This window comes from Mauremys mutica, chromosome 10 (assembly GCF_020497125.1).
Source record: "Mauremys mutica isolate MM-2020 ecotype Southern chromosome 10, ASM2049712v1, whole genome shotgun sequence".
NCBI lineage: Eukaryota > Metazoa > Chordata > Testudines > Geoemydidae > Mauremys > Mauremys mutica.
The window spans coordinates 11,878,715-11,906,200 of NC_059081.1; the positions used below are offsets into that span (position 1 = coordinate 11,878,715).

General features: G+C 41.6%; 1 protein-coding gene across 8 annotated transcripts in view; it reads left to right on the top strand.

The window, feature by feature from the left end:
* The window catches only part of KALRN (kalirin RhoGEF kinase), a 743,024-nt gene that overhangs the window by 358,336 nt on the left and 357,202 nt on the right, over positions 1-27,486 (top strand). For all 8 annotated transcript variants that reach the window (XM_045032050.1, XM_045032053.1, XM_045032055.1 and 5 more), the window contains 3 exons: positions 5,032-5,223; positions 14,835-14,966; positions 24,114-24,344. In XM_045032050.1, the coding sequence (XP_044887985.1) occupies positions 5,032-5,223; positions 14,835-14,966; positions 24,114-24,344 (555 nt within the window). The remainder of the gene's footprint in view (positions 1-5,031; positions 5,224-14,834; positions 14,967-24,113; positions 24,345-27,486) is intronic.

The window sequence follows — 27,486 nt, forward strand, 5'->3', positions numbered from 1 at the left end:
GTGCTGTGTTCAGTGGTGGAATCGTCAGCCCTTCTGTTGCCAAGGAGTTAATTATCTGAAACTAAACTGAGATGCATGTTGTCCTTAGAGAGTCACAATACATTTGAAATGCATTACAATTATCTGGTAAAGGCTAATGGCATCTTTTGGAAATTTCTGCCATTTATCATTTACATGAACTATAGCCTTCTGTATTAGGCTGAGATAAATGCCATCCAATATAATTCTGCATCAAGCCACTGGCTTTGTTACAGAGGCTACAATGGGAATCAAGATATTAAAGGTGTCCTATGAGAAACATTCTTCGCTTACTCCATCTCCCTCACCCCCATTGTTCCCTCTCCACCACCCTCGCTCACACGCCCATTTTCACTGGGCTGAGGCAGGGCTCTGGCTGGAGGTGCTGGAGGTGCGGGCTCTTGTAGAGACACTAGGCTATAAACAAGCTTTGGTTAAATTATTTCCTGCATCACTAGAAACCTTACATTTTATGTATAGTTGCAGACTTTCCAGAAGCAATCAAAAGAATTAAAGGAAATTAATTGTCTACAGATTTTTCTCTAAACTTTGGAAACTTCCAGCAAATCAGGGAGTTTCTCTTCTTTTAACAGCTCACTCCAGTGGCAAAAAGTTCTCCATAGTTGTGGAGGAACTGACCCGATGAGGTCATCATCTGCAGAATGACATGCAAGAGTTCTCCTTGAGAACTTAGGGTCATATTTTGCCAGCAGCCAGAAATGTGCAACCTCAGGTACAGAATATTACCACGCATCTCCTCAATGCCAAAGACCACTGTGAGCATATCCCCAGCTCCCAGTTTCTGGTATTTCTGTTTCTGTTACCTGTACAAGGCTTTGGCCCTGATCTTCAATGCCAGCAATAGACCATGTCCTAACTACATAAATGATCATATCTGTAACCCCCCAATACAAACTAAGATGAGCCTGCAATAAAGTATTCTCACTTGAGGAGATTGTATGGTTGCCAGGCATCTGGTTTTCAACCAGAATGCCCAGTCAACAAGGGACTCTGGCAGCTCTGGTCAGCACTGTTGACCGGGCCGTTAAAGGCTTGGCTCGGCAGGCTCCCTGCCCAACTCCACACAGCCCCCAGGAAGTTGCCGGCATGTCCCTCAAGCTCCTCGGTGTAGGGGCGGCCACGGGATCTGCATGCTGCCCCTGCCCTGAACTCCGTCTCTATAGCTCCTATTGGCTGGAAACCGCGGCCAATGGGAGCTGCGGAGGCAGCACCTGCAGGCAGGGACAGCCCGCAGAGGTGCCTGGCCACACCTCCGCCTAGGAGCCAGAGGGAAAAGTTTCCAGGAGCCGCCTGAGGTAAATGCTGCCTAGAGCCCACACCCCACACCTCCTCCCACACTTCAGATTCCTCAGCCTCAGCCTGGAGCCCCTCCCCTCCCCTCAGCCTGGAGCCCCTCTGAAGTGTGGGAGGGGGGGGTATGTGCTCTGGGGTGGGGCTGCAAATGAGGATTTGTGGTGCAGGAAGGAGCTCCGGGCTGGGGTTGAGGGTTCAGAGATAGGAGAAGTGAAGATTAAAGAAAATGGTTCCAGTGTTTTCCCATTAGTAGGAAGCAAGAGTAATTTGGGTTGTTGCAGAACTTAGGTTTTGGTTTTGAAAAACTAGATCAGGAGTGGTTTGTATCCCTGTCCCATTTTACCTCAAACACAGAGAAAAGTTTTCAATTTCCCTCCAAATACAGAATATTCTCTCTCCTCCTCCTCACACAATCAAAGTCCCTGGATGAGCAGTATTCAGTATTGCACCATGCAAATAGCATCTGACATGGTGAAGAATGGGCCAGTGCTTAGGGTGCTAGCCTGGGACTCAGAAGACCTGTGTTTAATTCCCTGCTCTGCCATAGACTTTCTGTGTTGCCTTGGGCAAGGCATTTACTTTCTGTGCTTCTGGCCATATAAATATCATAGATAGATTGTGTCCCTGCTGTGCTAGAAATGGGAGCTTTTTAAGGACATACATATACAAATGTGATATTCAGCACTTGATTCCGCTCTGGAAGTGGTTGATGTACAGGACGTTAACAACATGACATTGCTATATATAGAAATGCCATTGAAGTCCTTTTTAAAAGTGATTTAAAAATCTTAGTTTCAATTTCTCTCTCTCTCTCCCTCTCTCTGCCCTGTGGGCTTATGGGGCCCTCCTGAGTAATTTTTATAGAGTACCCTGGAGCCCTGCCAACCTGGTGCTCACCATGTAGAGCAGTGTTTCCCAAACTTGGGCCGCCGCTTATGTAGGGAAAGCCCCTGGCAGTCCGGGCCAGTTTGTTTACCTGCCCCGTCCAGAGTCCGGCCGATCGCAGCTCCCGCTGGCCGCGGTTTACTGCTCCAGGCCAATGGGAGCTGCTGGAAGCAGCGCGGGCCGAAGGATGTACTGCCCGCCACTTCCAGCAGCCTCCATTGGCCTGGAGCAGCGAACTGCAGCCAGTGGGAGCCGCGATCAGCCAAACTTGCGGACGCGGCAGGTAAACAAACTGGCCTCGCCCGCCAGGGGCTTTCCCTAAACAAGCGGTGTCCCAAGTTTGGGAAACACTGATGTAGAGAATGACAGGGGAACCTGCTGAGACCCACTGTCCGTTGGCAGCTCTCAAAGTCCATTGGGGCATAAGTGTATAGATTGATGAGTCCAAAACTCAATTGCTGCTCCCTGCTGGAGTAGGGAGAGCTGTGGAAGGTATCTAGTTAGCTGTAGAACATATTGGTACTCTTCCAGTTTTGTTAATGAAATTCCTCATTTAAATAGATGGATATAAAAATATATAAATCTCCCCTAACTGGAAAATCAGATATTAGGAACATCTGCTGTGTCTCAATCAATCTAACCTTTTCTCCCTCTGCTATTTAATATATTTATATACTGTAGTTACTGGGAACCAAAGAATTCACAGTTGTTTTCCTTCCATTCAGTCATGCTCATTACGTTACAAGTACTGATATAATTCTACAGGGAAATAAAACCAAGTGTGGTAGGAAAGGCTCGTTCTTTACATGAAATCCAAACTGCTGCACTAACTTTCTAGTCTTTAAAAAAAAGCAACATTCCAAGTCTTCAGCCAGTGCAAATGGCATAGCTCTATTAATTACAATCACCCTATGTTGTTTTAGATCAGCTGAAGGTCTAGCCTAAAAAGTCTGAAAGCTGATCTTGACTGGAACACAGCCATGTGGATTTTCAGGAAGAAAGCCTTGCTTATTTAGAAGTCTTTTTGCTGCAAGCCTCACTGCTCAGGTTAATTACAGCTTTTGAGCTAGAGGGACCCAAAGACACATTCCATAGTGGACAATAGTCAAAATCCAAATCATGGCAATTTTAAAATTGTAACTCTAACGCCAAACCAGTTTTACCAATTTTCTTCCAACTGCACCAATAAATGAATAAATCTCCTTTGCCTTTAGAATTACTCTGATATTTTCAAGCTGAGCAAAATTTACAAGCCAAGGCCATAGAAGCAGCAAAGAGAGGGGCCAAAAATAAGACTTATAATGGAAGCTGGTGCCATCATGGCTCCATATTACTATATGCTGCACTGCTATATGTAACTGGGCACAAATTATATTAATAGTTGATTTGCATTTGAATTGTCTAATACCTATGCATGCTGTATATTCATACTGAAGTTATGCATCTCTATCACGCTGAGGTCCTGATCCTGCAAACACTTAATGTGTGCTTAATTTCAGGCATGTGAATAGTCCCATTGAAATCACCAGGGGCTACTCCTATACATAGAGTCATGCATGACCTCAAGTGTTTGCAGGATCAGGACCTAAGACTATTTTATGTACATGTTAAGCCCTTGAATCAATCAGTCATGATTTTGTGACCAAGAAATTCAAATTGCATTCCTCCCAGTTGTGGAATTGTTAGACCAGTGATGCTCATCCTGTGGCTCTCATAGATTCTTCAGGTCTGACTGGAGTTCCCAATGCACTTCCAGATCTCAGGCTACATTTGTCACAGGAGCCCCCACCTCTTCTTTGTTAAGAAAGCTGGAGAATACAGAGTACTGGCAGAGTCCTAAGTTGCTGGGCCTCTCCCAACTGTCAGTGAGGAAAAGAAGGAGACAGAGGTGATTGCATCAAAGAAGTTCCAGAAAGCCATAAGGCTGTTGCTATCCAGTGTCCTGACACTGGCATTTTGATGGTGCATTGATATATTGTTGTGCTGATTCTCTGTTATGAGGCTTATGTTGTAATGAAACATTGGGGTATCATGCTGCAGTGTAATGGCTTCATGAAATTCCATTTGATAACAAAGTGACTCTTTAGAGCTTCCAAGCTGAGTACACCCCCTGATGGAAAATTCCCATCAAACAAACAGAAAATGATAAGCTTTCAATAAATCTTTTAAACTCTTCTACATTTGGAATGTAATATAAAATGTTATCCCTGCTATGGGCTAGGTTAAAAAAAATCTATAGAAAAGATAGTTTTCATTGCAATTTCCATAAAGCTTCTTAAATTTCTATACAATACTGGTATAATCCCTATAAAATTCTATAGGACTTCTCCCTAAGGAATTGTATCAGCCCATCTCTTGACAATACACCCCTCTTTTAAGGGATCTAATTGATCTCTTGAAATGTAGAATGTAAACATTTCTGCAATTATAATTTACACCAAGAATTGTGAATGAATGTACCCGAAATACCAAGAATAAGATAAAGAGAGAGGGAAATGATAAGAAGCTAATTGGATAACAGACATCTCAGGTATGGCAGATGATTTTCCCTAAATAAATAAAATGTGTGTGTGTGTGAGAGGGGGAAATAGATGATGGAGTAGATGTGCTAAAATATTCCTGTGGGATTTATTTTTAGAATGAAAGGTAGTATGTCTACAAACTACAACTCATGCATATTTAAAAGGCTGCTTGATAGTTCTCACCCCAACTTCTCTGCATCCTTCCAGCTGATGGTGTTTTGAATTTGTAATGAAGATGCAGATTGGCCATGTTTCTCCCTTCTGTTTGTTCATTTTTTTTTCTAATTTTCAGAATGCCTACGTCAACATCAATCGGATCATGTCGGTTGCATCCAGGCTTTCAGAGGCAGGCCATTACGCTTCCCAGCAAATTAAACAAATCTCTACCCAGCTGGATCAAGAATGGAAGAGCTTTGCTGCAGCTCTGGATGAGCGCAGTACCATCCTAGCCATGTCTGCTGTATTTCACCAGAAGGCTGAGCAGGTGAGTTACAGTGAGTTGGAAAATTGTCTACAACCACATTGGTAACCACTAAAACAAACTTATCTCATGGCTGCTTTGTCTATATGCAGTGAATTTGGGAGTCTCAATCTGGTTCCTAGTGGACAAGTGTCTAAATCAACAATACCACCACTACTACTGTAATTGACACAAATCGATTCCCTTATTGGTAATCCAAGAAGAAAGGCTTATGACTTAATGAACACTCCTTTTCCCCTACAGGTGATCCTCCCCAGTCACAGGTGAGGTACATTGGTACAGTAATGCACTGCCTTGCTCTCTGCATTGCAGTGCAGCTGCCAGGACTATCTCTATTCTATGGATAAATTCAGGATTCTTGTGTGTAGGAGAGTAGTGATGATAATGAAATATGTATGTATATGTCTGCATGCATATACATAACACAGGTCTATACCAGACTATATTTTGTAAGAACAAAGGGCTGTAGGCCAAATTAATATTAATCAAACTCAATAAATTCCTTACTATTATTTTAATATTGTAGTAGCCCCCATAGTTTTTAATTTCATTTACTCTCACCATCAGAAGTCTATAAAGGTAGTTGGGGCATCTCCAAAAGTTTTTTCTTCTTTCCTTTTGAGATCAAGTTCTGGAGTATATCTTCTGGGAAATAACATAGTTTAATAATTTCTTAACTAGGAAAGATTTGAAGTCTGCCTGTAGATGATACCTTTGCTTTTTAGGCCCAAATCCACTCTGCTTGCAAGTGATGGCTTGCCTTTGATTACTGGTTGTAAGTGGCATTCTTCCTTCAGCTGACAAATATTGCTTTGAGGCTGTCTCTTCAGTCTTTTTATGCACTTTCCTTTCACTCAGTAGTTAATGTCAAGCCCAATGAGTGGATGTGTTTGATGCTTACATAATAACCCATGCTTTGAATGGCTGGAGACTTTCTCCTAAGGTTTCATATGCAAACCTGGAGCATGACCAGGTATGTTATATGACTGTTTATTATCCTATAGGCTGTGGGATTCATTTACACAGTAGAATATGTAGTTTTTAGACTGAAGTTTCTTCAGATGCATTTAACAGTCTTTCATTTTCACATGTCCATTTTTATCTGAATGTGCCAAGAATCCTCTTTCTGCAAAATGTAGTGTGTATTAGCTGTTTTTGCTAGTCTTTTGGGGTTCTTGCAGTCTTTTGCTGTAAAAGTCCTCATAATGTTTGCAGCTAGTCTGGGTTTTGTTTTGTTTTTTTGCCTCTTGGAAGGCCTTCCTCAACTAGGATTCAGTTGTGGGGTTAGCTTAGACATGGTAATCATTGTTGGTACAATATCCTATAACCTCCTCAGGAATTGCAGATGGAGTCTCAATTGAAGTTTTTCCCAATAGAAACTCCTCCTTCATAGATTAATACATTCCAAATAAACATTATATTGTAATGTTACATTTTCTAACTTTCAGAAATTAACAAAATAAAAGAGGTATGCAGAACCCAGAAAGAGGTATAAATGTTTGTTACACATTATGACAAAGAGGTTGCTGGTTCCAATCCACTCCTAAGATATTTCTGCCTTTGAGGCAGTGGGGTAGGGTAGGGACTAGGAGGGAAGAGGGGGCTTTCCTGGTTTATAGGCATCTTGCTTTTCATTAATCATTGCACGCCACTAGATTCTGCAATGAGCTAAGAGAGACTTCCGCTGGTGATCTTTGACTTCCTGCTGGGAAAAGGATACAACTGAATCCTGTTTTCGTTAGGCACTCTGTTTTAGCCTGGAAGGGGGACACATCCAGCAGATGGATCTATGCCAATATGCCCTTGTGTGCATACACAGCCCCAAATCGATGGGATCTGCATGGATCCATCCATACAGATCCATTTGCAGGGCCATGGTTTGTTTTTTTGAGATAAGGGAAATTGGTTTTGTTTTCAAATAAGTTGGTGAGTATCTTAAAATTACAGGTGTTCATGCAGATAAAGATGCTTATTTGAGATTTTATTTGCTAATAATGTTGGTCTCAGAGAAGAAAATAATGTTTGCTTCAGAAGGCAGCTAGAGGTGTCAAGGGAAAGTCCAGCACAAACAGAAAACAGGATATTTATTACTCGTGCCATAGAATTATGACAGATTTCTCTTGATTTTGTATTTTCTGCTTACACTGGGCCAGAATGTCGACCCATTACTCATCCTATGGGCTCTTACTCATGTGAAAATACACCCTTCGCTCCAATGGGGCTATCGTTCTGCGGAAGTGCTCATCCATGTGAGTAAGGGTTGCACACACTAACCCTCTTTCATCAGGCTGTCATGTTTCAGATACATCAAGCACCATAGTGCAGGGCAGTTAATCTTCTACCAGGAATACATTCACATGGGAAAAGAGAAGTATTTACAGTCCAAAATAAAATGAGAATTATTTAAAGATATCATTAAAAATAAGACTGTTTTTTATGAGTGATCTCCTATTTTTCTGAACTTTTAGGCTTGTTTGCAATTTATGAAGTGTTGCTAAGAAATTTTATAACAAATAGAAAGCTGGATTGAACTGCCAGTTAGCTGGGGTGAACTTGTCTTCTTGCCCGCTCAACATCATCAGAATAGATACTTTGCCTCAGTCGTAGCTTAAAAACAGCTGCATAATAACATCGCTTTCAACAACTCTTCTTTTTTCTTTACAATTTACAGAAAGGGTCTAAAAATGCAGTCTTCTCTTGGCAGCTCTTTAAAGGAACAAAAGTTTGTGCTGCCTGACAGTGACCCGAGTGTCTCAGCCTTGAGAAAACAAGAGATTTTGTTAACACTGAGCGGCAGTTGCTCCTCAGTTGGAATAGGAGACAGTTCAGTCGGAGGGGAGCATTGATGTGAAGCCAATAAACTCAGAATGCTGGAAAAATATGATGTGGGAGTCAGCATGTCCTACTCACAGCTCCATCAGCTGGAACTGAAATATTTGGCTTGCTTCAGTAGCTGTAATAGGATAAACGATGACTTATACGCTGAGGATTTAGTAATTTGACCTCTCTGGTACCCTACAACATGTTAGGTATCAGGAATTTTGTATGAGACTGAGCCTAATGCCCATCTGACATACCTATTGAAATGGATTATTTTTAACAACCTGTATACAATAAAGAAGGTTTAGATTTCTGATCCACACCATCTTGGACCTAAATAAGTCTGTCCTGGCTTATAGCTCAGATCATGTCTCTTATTCCACCCTTCTCTTTTCAAATGGTGCCACCCTTGATGTCATGTCCACCCATTTTACCTACTGTGTTACTCTGTCTTCTTCATGCCAGCCCAATGCACGGATTGCCTATCAGTAATGGGGAATACAAACCCTTCACTGGCCATGAAAAGGCTACTAAGCTGCTCTGGGCGCTATCAGCCTTGCCCACTCTACTGCATTTGAAAGGAGGTATTAGAAGGGGAAAGCACAGCTCAGCTGGGGGAGAACAGGAAGAAGAACAGACATCCAGCTCTCTCTGTGAGAGAGGCCTGGCTGGGGCCAGGAACTGCTTGAGAGCATGCTGCCCGTTAACACCGCCTTGAAGGAAGGTAGGATGATGCAGGACACAAGTTGACGCCCCACCTGCGATGTTTTTGAGAGACTACTGCCTGTCAGCACCTCCTTGAGAGAAGTCAGAGCTGATGTATGACTATTGGTGAGACTTGCTACCAGTGACTTGCATGAGAGCCTGCCGGAGCCTCCCTGAGGAATAGAGGGGGGAGGGATAGCTCAGTGGTTTGAGCATTGGCCTTCCAAACCCAGGGTTGAGAGTTCAATCCTTGAGGGGGCCACTTAGGGATCTGGGGCAAAAATTGGTCCTGCTAGTGAAGGCAGGGGGCTAGACTCAATGACCTTTCAAAGTCCCTTCCAGTTCTAGGAGATTGGTATATCTCCAATTATTACCTTTAGGAAAGGGAGGCCTGACACAAGATTGTTTGCTATCAGAGCCTTACTTGTTGCTGCAGCCTAAGTCTGTGGTGCCCTGCCTGAAGAGCATGACAGCCAAACAAACCCCTATTATTTTGTTACACCTGACCTAGGACTCCGTAGTGGTTTGCCCAAAATGCCAGAGTGACCCTGGTCAAACCTCCTTAATCCAGTCTGACAGACCATCACCTTCGTTTTGTTCAGTCCCTCCTACGCTCATTTCTTCTGTGATGCCAATCGCAAGGGAGTCTAATAGAATCTTAGCAGTCAAACTTCTGGCACGCAGTCCACTGCACCACAGTCCTGGCAAACACAGAGGCCAACACTTTTTTATGGAAAGAACCAGGGTATCTGTAACATCTAAGCAGAGCAGGCAGGACGTTTGTTTTTCAAAGGTTCATCTTAAAGACTCCCATACACCAAACTATATGGAACTCAATTTGTCTAGCTTGAGAGGATGAAAGGCTGAGTCAGCCATGCTGGGAGCTGAACTTCACCTCCATCTTCACATGCCTCACAATTGCATTTGCTTTCCTGGATCTTATACTGTACACCTGTCAAATGTATACAGGTCAAGCTGAACTTGGCTGAAAGAGCTCTAGGATCAAAGGTTTTTGTTTGTTTGTTTGTTTTAAAGGTAGGTAAATACCAAATAGATCACAAAGAAACCCCCCTAAATAAAGAAAGGTAGAAAAAAACCTTGGCGAGTCAAACAAAGCTTCCTATAGCACATGTTTTTGATCAAAGGCCAAAATACTTAGTACTAAACCCCCCACATCACCCAGGTCAGGGTCTGAGTTTGAAGGCATTCAACAGCATGTTTTCCCAATGTCTCCTACTCTAAACGGTGACAGGCCTGATTTTCCTCTCACAGCAGTATAAATGAGGATTAACTCCACTCATGTAAATGGAGGTGCACTGCTGTAAAACCAGTGTGAGAGAAGAATCAGGTCCTATATTATTAAGTATGATTGACACCATGTTGTGGCAGGAGGGTATATCGGATTGTGCCTGTTCCAGGAAGGTATATGAAACTGCCTTATTCCTGTTTGACTTCAATGGAGCTGTGCTGATTTACACAAGCTGGGATTCTGGCCCATAGACTGTCAAGGGAGGCAGGAATGAAAATAACAGGTTCTTTCTGTACTTGATAGTAGTTCCTAAAAGTGTTTTAAAGTATTCACTTTGAAAATCCTGTCAGAACAAATTAACTTCTTCAGTTGGCCAAAGATCTGAACCATTAACTTTGAATCCAGTTCTGTCCTCAGAAATGCATATGCACAATTCCCATTAAAAGTAATAGGTGTTGCATGCATTCAGCATCTGTGAGCAGAATTTGGATGTTTATGTTGATCCTCTGAAAAGTCAATGGACCATTCAGTTTGTCCTTTTCCAGGCAGACTTTATGCTCTCAGGAGCTCTCTGCTAGGATCTACACTAGTCAGGGCCATTTTCCCCTACCATCGCAGGGACCTGAGGCACTAGTGCATTTTGCTCCCCCCTATTCTCAGCCTGTGGCATAATAGGCTAGTCTGCTGTGTGGATCTAATTTTGGTTGCTGGGTTTAGTGGATAGGTGCTAGGTGGTGTTGGTGGCCTGTGGTCAGACTAGATCATCTGTGGTCTCCTCTGGCCTTAAACTCTATGATTCTCTATGTCTCTGAGTTTAAGCAAATCTGAGATCTCCTCATTTGATTGTGGGATGGAGGGGGGTGACCTTTCCCATGTAAACAATCAATCTCCACCAACCCATACGTCTATATTAAAGTGTAAGATGGGGTGCACAGGCAGGGATGGGATGGGCAATGTTTGGAATGTGGGAGGAAAGAAGGGATCCAGAGACAGGTACATCTAGGACATTTTAGCTTGGTCCCTGAAGCAGGAGAAGGAGCCAGCAAATAAAGAAGCTAGAGAGGAAAAAGAACCTGCCCCCAAGTGACTTCTTGCTTAGAGGACCCAACAAGGAATTTCAGCTAATAGGGAAAGCCAAAATGTTTGAGCTTGGCCTGAGAGGCAGTCAGGGGTCACAGACCTTGAGGCATAGCAGGCATGAGACTCAGCTTGCTCACTCACACATTGTATGTTCTGGAGGAAGGGTAAGAGCGTGTGCTGTAACACTACCTTCTTGTGGGGGTCCTTCCTGACCTGGCTACTGCAGGGTTTGCAGCCTGAGTGAATCTGGCTTATTATGACTTTACAGGGCCTATTTGGGTCAAGTCAGAAACACACAGCCCTTTTGTATCGAGGCTTTGTGTTTGTTTTTTTAAATGTCTTGGGAGAGGGGTTTTTTGTTTCAATCTTTCATGGAAGCTGGTAAAACATTTACAATTATCTAAGAGAGCCATTTTGGTCTATCATTTCAAATCACATTTTAAGCCGCTTTTTATGTTCCCAACAGGAGCTGTTCCAGTCTATGGGATAAGTAGGTATTTAAGCAATTAATTAAAATGGTTCTGCACACCCAATAGACAGTAACAGCTTACAGAACTGCCATTCCAACCTAATAGTTAATTAGTTATTTACATTTTTAAACACATCTTTTTAACACAACGAACTATGATTTTTATTGTGTAAATATATATTTAGCATGAAAATACACATGCATGTAATAAAGGCACTTGTGTCTTCATAGTGTATCATACTGTGATAAACTTTAATATCTTTGCCATTTTCCAAAGTACCTAAATTAATTGCGCCATAATATGACTAATACTTTGCCAGAGTTCATTTTTAAAAAAAATTAAGCCCTTTCCCTCCCGCCATCCGCACTGGTAAAATCTGTCACACTCCTTCCTAGGAGTTGGTCCTCTAGAGAATAATAGCACTAATGAAGTTACTCTGTTAGTTCAAGTGGCAGAGGTCTGTTCTCTGGTGCTGTAGAATTCCCACCTATGCATGGATGCATTGCAGTAACAGGCATTCTAAACCTGAGTGCCACTGTGGTTTTTGGCATTGTGGCTGTGGTTATATAATAACTCAGCAGTTTTACAGCATCTTTTATCGAAGAGTCAGGATCGATGGCACCAGACATACCAACGGTCTGTCAGGGGAATCAAATCCAGGACTTTTCAACCCCATCAAACTCAGGCCTCCATCACAAAAGTTCAAGAGCATGTTGTTACAGTCAATAGGGCCATTACTACAGATATGATTTAATACACTAAGCCAATGTATTACATGCAACTCTCAAAGCCCTTTACAGACACTAAGGAATCCTCACAATGCCCCTGTGAGACAAGTAAGGATTATTATCCCCATTTTACAAAGAGATAAACTGAGACACAGAAGTGGAAATTTACCTAGGTACAGAGGACCATCAAAGGTCCTCCTCATTATGTAGCCCCACTGTGGGAATGTGTGGGTATATGGGGACTGTGGGCAGAAAAGCTTGTATCAGGAGGTTTCTGCACTGGTCTGAGAGGGAGAATGTGATTGGAAGTCAAGAAAGAAGCCATTTTATCCATGACTATGTAGTTCTAGTGGCAGGAATCCCAGCCTATGCTGGTTTCTCCTAGAGGGAATTCAGTTTAGCCCCATGCCCTGACATGAGATGGCTAGTGGCATTCACATTCCCCTGCATAAAACCTGATTACTTAGATGCTAAAAAACCTTGCAGAGTCAAACCATGCTTCCTGTGGTGCATGTTTTTGGTCAAAAGCCAATATATTTGGCACTAGTTTCCCTGATTACTTAGGCTTTGGGCAGCAGTGTGTGTGAATGTCACCTAGATAGGTACTGCAGATCAGCAGCAGAGGTGTACACAGCAGCACCCAGGAGTCCTGACCCCCAATCCCTTCCTCCAGAAAACACTCCTTTTGTTCAGAGAGGTATCTTGTGGGAGTAGATGGAGGTTTTAGCCCAGAATTCATTTTTATCACTGAATCAGTGTCTTGAAAATAAGGATTTATAATGCAGGCATTTTCAAACCTTGACTATAAGCAGTACTGTGAATAAAATTACACCTTGATAATAAAAATAACACACTGATTCCAGATGAGATTGGGATAGAAACTCTTTGCTTTGAAGTGTTCTATGCTTTAAGTGAGTGCTTTGCTAACAAGCCACAGGTGAGCATTTCATGAACAGATAAAGCTGTGATCATGAGGGTGGTTTTGTAGCCATTGTACATTCAGCCTCTGGTGCACTGCATTTGTTGTATTAGCTGGTTCGTTTTGATGGCTTTAAAGATCCTTAAGCATGGAGTGGCTAGTTTAACAAAAAGCTGGAAGAAGAGGAAATATTAACCGAGTAATGAGGTGTCATTAGGTAATTAGGTGTCTGCAACATGTGAACACATTAGAACAGGGGTCGGCAACCTTTCAGAAGTGGTGTGCCAAGTCTTCATTTATTCACTCTAATTTAAGGTTTCGCGTGCCAGTAATACATTTTAATATTTTTAGAAGGTCTCTTGCTATAAGTCTATAATATATAACTAAACTATTGTTGTATGTAAAATAAGAGAGGTTTTTAAAATGTTTAAGAAACTTAATTTAAAATTAAATTAATATGCAGAGCCCCCCGAACCGGTGACCAGGATCTGGGCAACGCGAGTGCCACTGAAAATCAGCTTGCGTGCCGACTTCGGCACGTGTGCCATAGGTTGCCTACCCCTGCATTAGAAGGTATGTCAGTAGATCAGGCTCCATTTAAAAAAAGTGATGTGAGCCCTGAAAAGTAAAGTCCTTTTGTTACAGAACAGGCAGCAGAAGTGTGAACTTGCTCACATTGTTCTGCCATGGTGCCTCAGCCCTGAGCTGGGGACCTTGAGGAGTGAAAAGATGTCTCACCCTCTGAGCCTATTCAATCCCTGGCCTCTCTGCTGAGGCTGCCAACAAAGGTGCTAATTCATATAAATTGTGGTGATGGGTTTTTGTTTTGTTTTAAATGTGGACATCTGCCCACTAGCAACTGGAATGAGACAAGCAGCTTATTTCAAATACTGTAGGCCACTCAACACCATCCGGTGGTATTGATGACTGATCGCTATTGATCTGGGCCAGATTTCAATTGGTGACCCAGAGGTGAAAGTCTTGGTATCCTATTACCAGTTCTCCTGAGCCAGCCTTGGACTGAGAACTGCTTTAACACTTAGAAAATCCGCCTTTCGCTGAAATGAATGTCAATGATGATTTTAATGGGAGTTTTCTGTTATTCACGTGTGTGCTGTTAGGACCAAGTGAATAGCTGTGCTGAGTTGTTGATGGGAAAATCGCCCCTGTGCGGACCCCAAGCATAAACAATTAGGGAGTTCTGACAATATTACATGCAATTAGAGCACTGACTGTTTCTTCTCGGTCTATATTTTTATGTTGATTTTAGAAGCAGGGTTGTATTTCTCCTGTTTGTTATTCAAAGGTCCTTCCTATAGGGGTTCCTGAAGTTGTTTTGAAAGTGCCTATGCACTTTACTTGTAAAGCAGGAGAAACCGAATCCTCTAAAGCCTCCCTTAGGCCCAGCTGGTCGACAAAGTTTTGAGTGTTTAAGGATCACAATCACCTGTGTGGTCTGTATCATTTTGTTCCCTCTTGTAAACTCCTGGCATTGTGGTATTAGTTTGGCACAGTTCACCTTCTGCTCAGTGCTGTGTTCATCTATGGCACTCTGTAAATGGTTCACTGCAATAGTAATATTAAGTTACCTCCTGGCTAGTAAGTTTGAAACACCCTGCTGATTGCTTTTGGAATTGCTTCAGTTCCTTTCAGGTGTGGATGCCTGGTGTAAAATGTGTAGTGAAGGAGGCCTCCCATCGGAAATGCAAGACCTGGAGCTGGCCATCCATCATCATCAGTCTCTGTATGAACAGGTGACCCAGGCCTACACAGAGGTAAGTGTTTCCAGGAGAAGAATTTTAACAGCTGCTAACGGATTGCTTATACGATTATGCATTTTGGAGCTATTTTTAATTGAATAAATCAGTTTTACTTTCCATGACTCATTGATATGACTGCTTAGTAGGGATAAAACTAATAATCCTTTAAAATGCTTCTTGAGAGAGATGTGATCTTTTTACTCATGACTTCACACAGGAGGTCAGATCTGCTCCCAGGCTGTAGGCCTCCAGTGCAGTAAGTCAACCTGGAGCAACAGAACAAACTGTAGCCAACCCCCACACCTCTGGGGTACCTGTAGCCAGCCAGGGCAGCTTACAGGCTGGCCAAGAGACAGGCTGCTTCGTTACCTTTCGTAGGCATCCTACAATAGTGAAGTTGCTATATAGCTTTCTGTTTGGAGTGAGTCCCTGCTTCAGTGCAGTTATTCTAATGGTGGTAGAGGGTATCATTTGATTTACTTTGCACGCCATCCGCTCTTTTCACTATCATCAAAGTCCCAAGACAGGAAGCCACGGAGATGCCAAGTTCTTATCACAGCAAAAGATGTAAAAGACTGTGCCTTAAAGTTATATCCATTTGTATAAGCTTGTTCTCAGTAGAGAAATAGGCTGTCTCAGATCTAAAGAGCTTGTATAAAAAGGACGATGTCAAGATTGCTAAGACTAAAAACTGCCTTATGGCCCTTTGGCGAAAGTCCTATAAAGATTTTCATTATGCTTTTGCCCCTGAATTGATCCAGGCTGCAGCAGGAAATAACCCTCCACAAATAGCTGACATTCAGTGCAAATCACTGCAAACAGACCAGTGTCCATAGTCTGTCTGCTTAGCATGTTGAGAAATAATCTACAGATGTCATAATTTGCTTAATGCTTCTTTTTTCTCACAGAGGTTCTCCTTTCTTTTTCTTCACTTCCTCACACTCAGAAGGCCCTGTATTATTCTTGACTAGTTTTCTGGCCAAAAAGAGCTGGACCTAGTTCCTGCAAAAGCCTCTCCCGAACTGGCTAGTAGAAATATGTACAATAACTGTAGTAATAGTCACCGGACCAGTCAAGGTACCAGGCAACAGAAAATCTGTCTGGAGGCTGAGCACTTCTCCTCTGTTGGTCAGTGTAGGTTAAAATGTGCCCTGTGAAGGCCAGGAAGGCAGTGTACCCAAGAGAGCTGGATGATGCACAGATTCAACTCCTCCCTAGCCTATGCCAGCTATACAACCCCCAGTGGACCTTAAAACTGCCCTCCCATGCCAGAGCTTCCTGGAGAGGATGATGATTGAAATACTGCCTACCCTCCCCAGAGAAGGATCCTCCAGGGTTCAGTGGCCTTCACTGGAACAGGCAGGTGGAGTCTGCCCCTCTGTACACCAGCAGGGGTAGATCTAGCTCACCGTCCTTACTTTTGCCATCATATAAATTGTGAAGGACGGATCCCTTTTCAATGTTTAGAAAGAGCTTCTTTCTTTTCCTGTACCAGACAAAGAATATTCAATTAAATATCAGCAAGATAAGGAAATGTGTATATTAAAGTCTCTTTGCATAATATATGCTTAAAAGGTTCTTAAAGCCCACTGCTACATCTTACATTATATGCGTCTGATATTTCCGTCTTTGATATTCAGTTCCACAAATCGATGTTAAGATAAATAATAGTTAACTTTTAAGTGAAGACTTCAGAACAAAGGCTAATGCTCTGTCCCAAACTCATCCTGCTGGATACCTGCTTAGAGAGATCATCTTTCTTATTCAAAGCACCTGAAAGCACTTTCCAGATCAGTTACATTAGCCAGAGGTTATTGCAATGATTATGGGACCATTTGTACAATGTCTCCCCAGATAGGACTGCTACTGAAGCTTGTACAGAAGAACTGCAGGTGTGGCAGACTATATAGGCAAATTGAGAAAATCTTGGTGACTTCTTGAAGTAACTATGACTATTACGGGTTTTGTCTGTTCAGCGGAGTGTTAATATTGTTTTTAAACTAAGTTTTGAGTAGATTTCTTTTTTAAAAAAATATTTATTTCTAAAAATAAAATCTAAGTGAAATGAATTTTTAAAGCGAGCATTTACCCATTAGCCTACAGACCTTAACCCTTCCAGTGTGTGTGTACATTTTAAGGCCCTTATTAAATGCAGCCATTAAAAATGTGTATTATTTTTGCTGCAGCTTCTTCTGAGATCATTATGACTTATTAAACATGTAGTTGTTTAGATCATTTAAATATTACATTCCCAATAGATTTATTGGGACAATAAAATAGATTTATTTGAACAATGTTAACAGAGAGGTGAAGTTGAGTATGTTACCTCTGAATATGTTCATCACTTGCCCTCAGGTGTCTCGTCTCCCATCCCTGGGCTTATTCCTCTAGATGATGCTTCCTGTCAACATATTATAACATTGTCACCTCCTCCTCCTTGATAGGATAGTCAGAGTGCTGAACTCTCAGCAATGATGTCAGAATTGTGGCATGGGCTATCCTTTCCTTTTCTTCAGAATGGTTGCAAATCTCTACGTATATAAACTGCAATTCAATAGTCATTTAATGCAATGGAGGGTGCTCAGGACTCCTATTTTGAGACAATGCAGATGACACTATATTGCTGAAGGTTTCTGCTACAAAGGTATTGTGAAGCTTTTTGGAGATGCTCACCAAAAGCTTCATACGGTGCCCATTAGAGCCTCATTTTGACTTCACTGCACTTTTGCTCAGGCCCTAAACATATGGGGCCCAGTTTTTGCTGCACCCAAGCAAAGCTCGCAGATAGTGGATGCAGGAGAGGGGAGGAAGGACTGACAGAGTCAGTTCAGTTTGTTAGCTACCTAGGTATGACAGCTTTAGCTTATGCTACTGGCAAAAGATCTTCCACCATCAGAGAACTGGGAATAATAGAGCCCCCAAGAGGCCCCTCTACACCTCTTATACTTGGTGGGGCAACTCTGGTGGATGAGCTGGTGCAGGAGCCACCATCTTTATATCCCCCTCCACAGGAGGAATTTTTCAGGGGTTTCTCTGGCCTGTGGGAATTTGTTTTATACTGCCAATATGATCAATGAATGTTGTGTCACACAAATATAATTGAGATGCCCCCTTTAGTTCAACCTGTTTTTTTTTTTTAAATCACTCTTGAGGTTAGTACTGTTTGCTGGGGAAAGGAGAAGGATGAGGAGAATACGGGATTCTAGAGTGAAGCCCAATTGGTGTTGATGAGTACAACATCTTGCTAAATGTGATTACACCAATCTAGTTCATTCTTTGTCCCAAAAGGCACAATGCATCTGCTGTGAAGACCATTCCCTGACTTAGCTCAGCTATATCCACTAATCTGCAGAGGGGACCTAAACATGGTCACTTGCTAGGCTCTCAGCATTCTGCAGGCCCAACTGGTAGGATACTTGGGATTTAAAATTCACTTCTAGTTATATAAAAAGTTCATAGTAACACCTAGCTGGAGAGTCTGGGAGCCAGACTGTAATTTTCAATGCAAACAAGAAAGCAGCATGAATGAGACTAACTTGTTCATATAGAGAGTTCTCGTGTGTAATTCACAGGGGATGAGATTATTCCTGGGCATAGGTACAGCATGAGATCTAGGCACATTTAAGCCTTCAAAATAGGGTATAAGTGGAATGCAAATAGTGCATAGGCCCTTTGATTATTTTCTGCACTGGGTGAGTTTTACCAATGGTGCTCAAATGTATTTCCCATAGATTGGCTTTTTTTAAAATTGTGATGTGACCTGCTAAGCAGGAATGTTAATGCTGCTGTCCTTGAACAATCCTTGAAAAATGCAAAGCATTCACATGAAAGGCAATTCAATGACTTATTTTTCAGTTCTAAGGAGAACTCTGAAAGTGATTGGAAAAAGCACTGTAACTAGCTACCCGGACTGGTGAAACTATTCATTTATCTTTTCAAATCCATTCATTAGCAAATCTTTCAGTACACAGCTCTTTCATCCCCTTTGGTTGGGGGGTGGTATAGCATTCATAAAAGAAACACTTTTGGAACAGGAACTTTTGAACCGAAGAAAGGTCGATGAGTCATAGAAGGTGTGAAGGACTTGGAAAAACTCCTGTAATATTTTATGAATATTATGTGTATCTCTGACTATTATTGTTTGTGTTTTATAATTACCAAGAGGGTTAATTCCAGCAGGAGCAGGTTGGCAGGAAAGCAGACCAAGACTGATACTTAATGGGACAATACAGGCATCATTCCCTTTGACGTTTAGCTCTGGCCTTATGGGAGGTAAATATCGGGTTGGTCCCACTGGGCAAAGGGGGAGCTTCTAACCTCACTGTGACGGGTTGGATCACAGAAACCCCCTGGGGGTTGCCACCTGATGTGCCAAGACTACTTCTGCCCCTGCTTTCCTGCCCTGGCAGCTTAGGACTTCAGTGCCCTGCCTAGTTTGAGCCAGACCCGCTAGCCTGCTGCAAACCCAGAGCCAGGGTCTGAACCACGTCCCCTAACTGCTGTAGGCTTAACTGAAAGCAACTTACAGAAGTGTTCCTGTCTTTAACACTCAGATGTCCAACTCCCACTGGGGTCCAAACCCCAAATAAATCCGTTTTACCCTGTATAAAGCTTATACAGGGTAAACTCATAAATTGTTTGCCCTCTATAACACTGATAGAGATGCACAGCTGTTTGCCCCCCAGGTATTAATACATACTCTGAGTTAATTAATAAGTAAAAAGTGATTTTATTAAATACAGAAAGTAGGATTTAAGTGGTTCCAAGTAGTGACAGACAGAACAAAGTGAATTACCAAACAAAATAAAATAGATATGCAAGTCTATGTCTAAGAAACTGAATACAAATAAAACCTCACCAGTTCAAGTAAGCTTCCTTTTACAGACTAGTCTCCTGCTAGTCTGTGTCCAGCAATCACTCATACCCCCTGTAGTTACTGTCCTTTGTTCCAGTTTCTTTCAGGTATATGTGAGGGTCGAGAGGCTCTCTCTTTAGCCAGCTGAAGACCAAATGGAGGGATCTCCCAGGGGGTGAAACAGACTTTCTCTTGTGGGTGGAGACCCCCTCCTCACTCCTATGCAAAGTCCAGCTCCAAGATGGAGTTTTGGAGTCACATGGGCAAGCCACATGTCCATGCATGACTCATTTTTTACCAGCCAAGCCACATTCCTGGGAAGGGTCAGATGTGGATTGGCATCTTCAAGTTCATTGTTGGCTTAAGTGGTTTTTGATTGGGCACTTAATTTGCACTTTTCTCAAGAAGCTGACCAAATGCTCTGCTAGGCTAGTTAAAATCAAGCCAGTACCCAGCCAATATTCATATCTTCAAATACAAAAATGATACATGCATACAAATAAGATTAATAGATTCAGTACTATAAATCATAACCTTTACAGAGATATGTTACATGGCATATGTAGCACAAAACCTATTCTAGTTATGTCATATATACATTCATCAGCATATTCCATAAAGCCTTATGGGGGGAACTGTCACAATGGGGTTGGTCCCACTGGGCAAATGGCCAGCTTCAAACCTCAGGGGCCCTTCAGGTGGGAAGCTGAAACAAAGGCCTTTGAAGTGGATACAAACCTGAGTCTCTGATGCTCTGGAGGGAGGGGAGGCAAGATTACAGGTGATCAGACTGTCCCCTCAGACTCAGAGGGTTGAGTACTGGGGTAAGCTAGATCTACCTAAGCTTTAGGTAAGACAGATGCAACTAGACTGTTGTGTAAGAAACCCCTTTTCTTGTTACACTGTGTTTAGCAAGATTAAAGATTACTTTGTTTGGTTTACTGTATGTGCACATTGATCACAGCCCCTAAAGGGAAATCTTGTAGGACACTTGAATCCAGTTGGGCCTGCTTGAGCACTCATGGCTAGTACACAGGGTACTGTCCCCTGGGATCCAATTGAAAGAGAGTGAGAATTGTGAGACGGATGAAGGCAAGCGGCCTAACACCTTAGGGGACTGCATTTACAGAGACTGAAAGGGGCCAATGGAGAAGTTAGCCCTGAACTTTGACAGAACATTTCCAGAAATGTTCTCCAGAATAGAGCATGTCCATAAATGCAGTTTTCAGAGTGGTAGGTGTGTTAGTCTGTATCAGCAAAAACAACGTGTCCTTGTGGCACCCTAGAGACTAACAAATGTATTTGGGCATAAGCTTTCATGGGCTAGAACCCACTTCATCAGATGTATGAAGTGAAAAATACAGGAGCAGAAGGTGTGAGTAACAGTAGGGAGAAATTAGTATTGGGGAAATTAAGTTTAGGTTTTGTAATGAGCCAACCACTCCCAGTCTTTATTCAGACCTAATCTGATGGTATCCAGTTTGCAAATTGGTTTTTGAATGTTATGATTCCTGATGTCAGATTTGTGTCCATTTATTCTTTTGCGTAAAGACTGTCCAATTTGGCCAATGTACATGGCAGAGTGGCATTGCTAAACTCTGCCAGAGGGCTACCTAAACGAAATTTCCCCAATACTAATTTCTCCCTACTGTTCCTCTCACCTTCTTGTCAACTATCTGTAATGGGCCACTCTCTTACCACTTCAAAAGTTATTTTTTTCCCTTGGTATCTTGCCGTTAATTGATTTCTCATTAGACTGACCTCACACTTGGTAAAGCAACCCCCAGCCTTCCATGTATTTATACTTGCTCCTGTATTTTTCACTTCATGCATCTGATGAAGTGGTTTCTAGCCCATGAAAGCTTATGCCCAAATAAATTTGTTAGTCTCTAAGGTGCCACAAGGACTCCTCGTTATAAATGCAGTTATCACCTATACAGTTATCACCTATGCACTTACTAGTAAATCTAATGAATATCTTATCTGATAGCATGTGTTCTGCATCTTCTTTCAGAAAAGGTTCTTGAGTCTTCTCTGTTTTGGACTGACTTTGCTGTCACTAACACTTGTATAAAAAATAACTACACTTGAAATTAGTATCATTACAACAGTGTAGGGTGACCAGATGTCCCGATTTTATAGGGACAGTCCCGATTTTTGGGTCTTTTTCTTATATAGGCTCCTGTTACCCCCACCCCTGTCCCAATTTTTTACATTTGCTGTGTGGTCACCATACAACAGTGTAAGAGCAGAATCAGACCTATTGTAAAATATAAGGCCACTAACAGCAACGTATGGGTGTATGGGAAGCTATGCTGGTGGAAGGGATGAGCTTCTGATAAATGGGCAGATTCCAAAAATGTATGGTCCAGCTTGTTATCCCTACTTTGACAACATTATTTGTATATGCCTCTGCCTCAACTTTCTCTGCTGAAATCCTCATCTGTATCATCATTTTCTTTTGCCATCCCTATTGGAACTCCATCTGTGTCCACAGCAGGCTGCAGCTCCCCTGACTCCAGCATGTATAGATTGCTCCTGCCCGTTTTCATGAGCAAAGGAATTTGAGTATTACCTCACCACCACCCACCCACCCACACACAGCTCCCTAATCATTTCCAAATCTAGTTCAAAACTGTCCTTTGTGTTTATAAAACTGCAGAGATTTGTCACGGCGTATTTTACAACCATCGGTGACCTTCTGTTCCCGGTAAAACCAGTATAAATCTAAAATAATGCCATTGATTTCACTGAAATTATTCCAGATATATTCTCCTGTAACTGACTGGGAAGCAGCATGATCTGTGGAAAGTGCATGGGATTGGGAATCATGAGTGTCTGTGACAGCCTTACTGTATGACTTTGGGCAAGTCACTTAATTTCTCAATACATCAATATTCCTATCTGTAAAATAGGGATAATGACACCCATCTTTGAGAAATATTCTGAGATGTACTGATAATGCTAAGTAGTAGGAATGGTCAGAAAAACTTTGAGAGAGGGTCTATTGAAATCTAAATGTCAATTTTTGCCTAAATTTATTTACGGAACTAAAAAAGGGAATAAAAAAGTTCCAACAATGTTGAATCATCCTCTTCTAACATTTCCATAACTAAACTTTTTGTTTTGTTCCTATTGAAATGATTTTTTGATGAGAATTTTTTTAATTATGTTATATAATATAATTTTTAAGACATCTTATGAAATGAAACTCTGATCTGAATTTTTTTTTCTGGAATGTTCTTTTGTGAAGAATTTTGAAATGTTCAGGCTTTGTTCCTAATTGGAATGAAAATATATTCTGAAATCTCAAAAGCCTCTATAAAACTGAATTTGCATTCTGTCTGCAGCTCTATTTAGTACTTATAGTGCTTTATATTAGTTACTTATATCAGAGCCACACATTGACTATCCCTGTATTTCTCAAATCCCCTCTAACAAGACTCCAACACCCACATTTGTTAAATTAAGATAGTTGTAGTTCATTTACATTTTGCATTTCATGGCTGAAATTTTCAGTGGGTCCCATGAAATACACAAGAAATACAATTTGGATGCATTCTTTTGCATGCATAGAAACCCTTTATGTGTGTAAATGTAGGGTTTCATATGTGAAAATGATTTCACTTGCAACATTTGCACGCAAGTTTCTTGGGCCCATTGAAAATGTAGGCCTGTAGTTTTCTCTGAACTATTCATGGGGAAGAAAAGATACGTTGGAGAAGGTTAGTTCTACCACTTACTAATTTATTTTCTCTTCTCTTACTGAGTGAAGGAGAGCATGAATTTCACCTTTTGGAATTTGCATTCATACGTCATAAGCTCACAAAGAAATGACTCTCTTTTACCACACCGACTGTGAATGTTTTAGTCATCTGTGTATTTCTGAAAATGCCACTTCCTCACCAGAATGTGTCTGTATGTCTCCTGCCTCCAAACACCACTCATAACACAACGTTATTTGTCAATTAATTTTCAAATGTCTGCGAAACATGCAGTAGTTCAGTATCTATCTAGGTATCTGTTGTCTTATATGGACCTGTCACTTCAGTTCCTGAGGTCCTACTGAGCAGCACAGTAGGTCCACTGTGAAACTGAGGCAGGTGATGATGAATACATAAGTAAAAATAAAAAAAAATTGCTCAAGGTTTCCTGTCTTTTCCTTTTAACAGCCATTTATTGGGGTGTGGGTGGCGGGGAAGAATTGGGAGGATGAGACTATTCTTGCTGCAAGCTGTCAAATGTTAAAGAAAATGTTATCAACCCCAATGAAGTTGTCCCCTTGAGACTCAATCTTTTTCTTTCAGGTAAGCCAGGATGGGAAGGCTTTGCTGGATGTTCTGCAGCGTCCCTTGAGCCCTGGAAACTCTGAATCCCTTACTGCTACTGCTAATTATTCCAAGGCTGTCCACCAGGTCTTGGATGTGGTACATGAAGTCTTGCATCACCAGCGGCGCCTAGAGAGCATCTGGCAGCACAGAAAAGTCCGATTACATCAAAGGCTGCAGCTCTGTGTTTTCCAGCAGGATGTTCAGCAGGTAATGTCATATGTTAGAGCGGTGAAATGAAAGTCTGAAGGACTAATACGTGTTATGGCTAGATCTCTTTGTAGCCATTAAATTTGTATGGTGACTCATCTGGAGGTAGAGTGACCAGACAGCAAATGTGAAAAATCGGGGCAGGGGGTGGGGGGTTATAGGAGCCTATATAAGAGACCAAAAATTGGGACTGTCCCTGTAAACTCAGGACATCTGGTCACCCTATCTGGAGGATATTTGTTACCAACCCGTATTATTACATATGCTAGATATACAGTACTATCCTATTTCACCATTCAGTACTTTTCAACTAACTTTTGTAAAGTTCTTCATTTCAGATGCCACCATTGATAATGTAACTTATAACAAGAGACCTTTGGTAAAATGTTTAGAAGGTTAATAGCTTTTGGAAGTAGACAGTTGCTTAACACAGCTACAGTATGTGCTTTAGAAAAAGATAGGTAACAGAAAAAAGGTGGGTGACAAGGTTTTAAAAAAAAAAAAAGGGAGTGGGTGCTGGGTGGAATAGTTTTGAATTTCCCCATTTTCCAGCTTGCCTTATGGAAACAATCCATATTGTTCAACAGAGTTTAGGCTCTTCACAGTAGAGCACAATCTTTTTTTTTTTTTTTTTTTGAGTGATCTCTGCATATTCCAACTTGTGGGCTTCAGGTGCATGCAGTGACAGCCAGTTGATCAAACAGCACCAGCAGCACATCCCATGAGTGTAAATGTGCAGAGTCCATGTCAAAGAACTTCAGTTGAAAGTCAGTAACCTTCATATATGCAGATGTCCATTTTGAAGAACTTTGGTTACAGATAAGTTGCCTTCAATTTCTTAGGGGGGGTAGCTACAAGAATATGATAACTAACAATAATCACAAGAGTTCCATGCTAATAGCTGCCCTTTTGTACACAAGCATGAAGAACAAACATTGCAGGAGTCATCTCACTTCCAACTATGTGGTATGTTAAGGGGAAGGCTACTGGCTAAGGTTGTGTGCTGCTAATATGGTGCCTGCTGTTAGTGAAGGGGCTGTGGGTTCTAATCCTGATATGACAGATATTAAAATCCCTTTTTGTTTTTAAGTCACCTCTTTACATTGAAATTCAAGGAAGAGGTTGAGGGAGTAAGCTCTCGTAAGTGTGTGAGGAAGGCAGGAACAGAGAACTTATAGGGACAAGCTAGCAGCCCCTGTGATGTTCTCATGTATAAACAGTTCAGCAATAAAAACAGAGAGAATTGCTAGCATAGCGCTCCCTTGCAAATAGATACATTTCTTACCAGGCTTGAGCATTTTGTGGGCAGCGTTTTTACTACTAAGGTGAAAAACATTACTTTTGCTCAGCTTTTATTTAAAATCAAAATATTCACAACAGTGTTAAGGCCATAATTATATAAAAGAGATGCTTAGTTTAAGGAACTTCACTTACATTATATGTCAAAATATGTATGCTGAATGATAATGAAATCTGGAAGCTGCATATTAAAGCAGCCTTATATGATTGAGTGAGTACAGAGTTTCAGTACTAGCATATGCTGGAAATGTCTGAAATCCAAAAACGTACTCCGATGTGACATCAAAGTAAAACATGCAAAAATCAAGTAAATATTAAAGTTTGTATAGTAACCTTCATTCACTCATATGTCACAGATTGTGCTACATTCCAAAGTGGATTTGTGAGTAGCCTAAGGAAGACTAGTCCAAATTGATGTAAGAGACACCTTCTTTCAGTATTTTGGGTCAAGTCCTGCCTCTCTTACTCTGGTGAGCAATCCTGCTGAACTCCATAGGACTACTCGTGGGGTAAAGCAAGCAGGCTTTGGCTTATTAGTGAAACCCATTCAGTCCTATAGTCTCCTCCTCTTCTAGTCAATGGGGAATTTTTGTCATTGTCTTCAACGAGAGTGGGTCTGGGTCCTTGGTGTGTATTATAACTGCTATATTAGTGAAAAATACATTTCACATGAGCAGAATCATTTTAGAATGCATCACTGCAAAGCTTCGTAGTGTTCCATTGGCACCAACCTTTCCAAATTTTCGTTATAATGAGTAGTTATTATCTAGGAAGCAGCAACTTAAGACAGAAACTCATCTGTCATTGGCACACGCTTACTCTTAGAGGCATCTTTTTACCCTGCTTATAAAATGGGAAGGAGGAGATGAATCATTTTGTGCTTTTAAACATCTTTAGTGTTCAAGATAAATGCATCATAACTCAGTAAATGAAATTACCACCTAAACAGACTCAGAAATGTGTGATAAAAGTTTACACGGAAAAAAGATTTTGGGATATGATTTGCAAAATGGATCAGTATTTTTCAGGATCATTCCTGTAGATCTTGCTTGGCACAGGCACACCCTGCTACGATTCTTATATTGGCAGGAATATTTAGGTCTGAATTCTGTCACTAACAAATTAATAAGTATACAGATGAATTAAAATATATATTTGGAGATTGAAATGTACCAAGTAAGGTAGAGGGATGTCAGAGTCCATCAAAAAAGCTGTCTATGCAGATGCCTCAAACTTGCAGCTTAATATTTTCAGACACTTTGGTGGCAGGTTGCCCTGCCAGATGTCTAAATGTGGCCTATTAGCACTTCTTTATTTTGCAGCCATTATTCCCTTCCCATGAAACCTCTTAATCCTTCCTATAGGATATACTCCCATCCCCCTCCAACAGTGAGAGTGATATGTTTGATCTTCTCTCAGCTCATTGCCAGTGCTGCTCCTTTCATTGAAACTTGATTAGTTTGGCTGCTTCTCAGGGAACACAGCAGCAAGCCAGGAGACAGATACTTTATTTGCAGATAGAGTTTCCTTTCATGTACAGAAGTCTTGAGTCAGCTGGGGCAGCTACAGGATACTGCAAGGAACCATGCTTCTCATGGCTGCTGAAGGCTACGTGGGAGAAGGGCAGGATGTCAACTAGTTACAAACAAACTTTGGTCTCTGGCTAGGAAGCAAATCACTAGGTGATAGTGACTTGGACAGTGGTGGCCCTGTCTCATTTCTCATTGTTTGAGGACTGTTTTTGAGAAGGGCATGCTGGACACAGCACCAGGCTCACCTGGATTTTTCTGACTTCATAGATATCTGTTATCCTAGCTTTATGCCCAGATATATTAACAGAGAC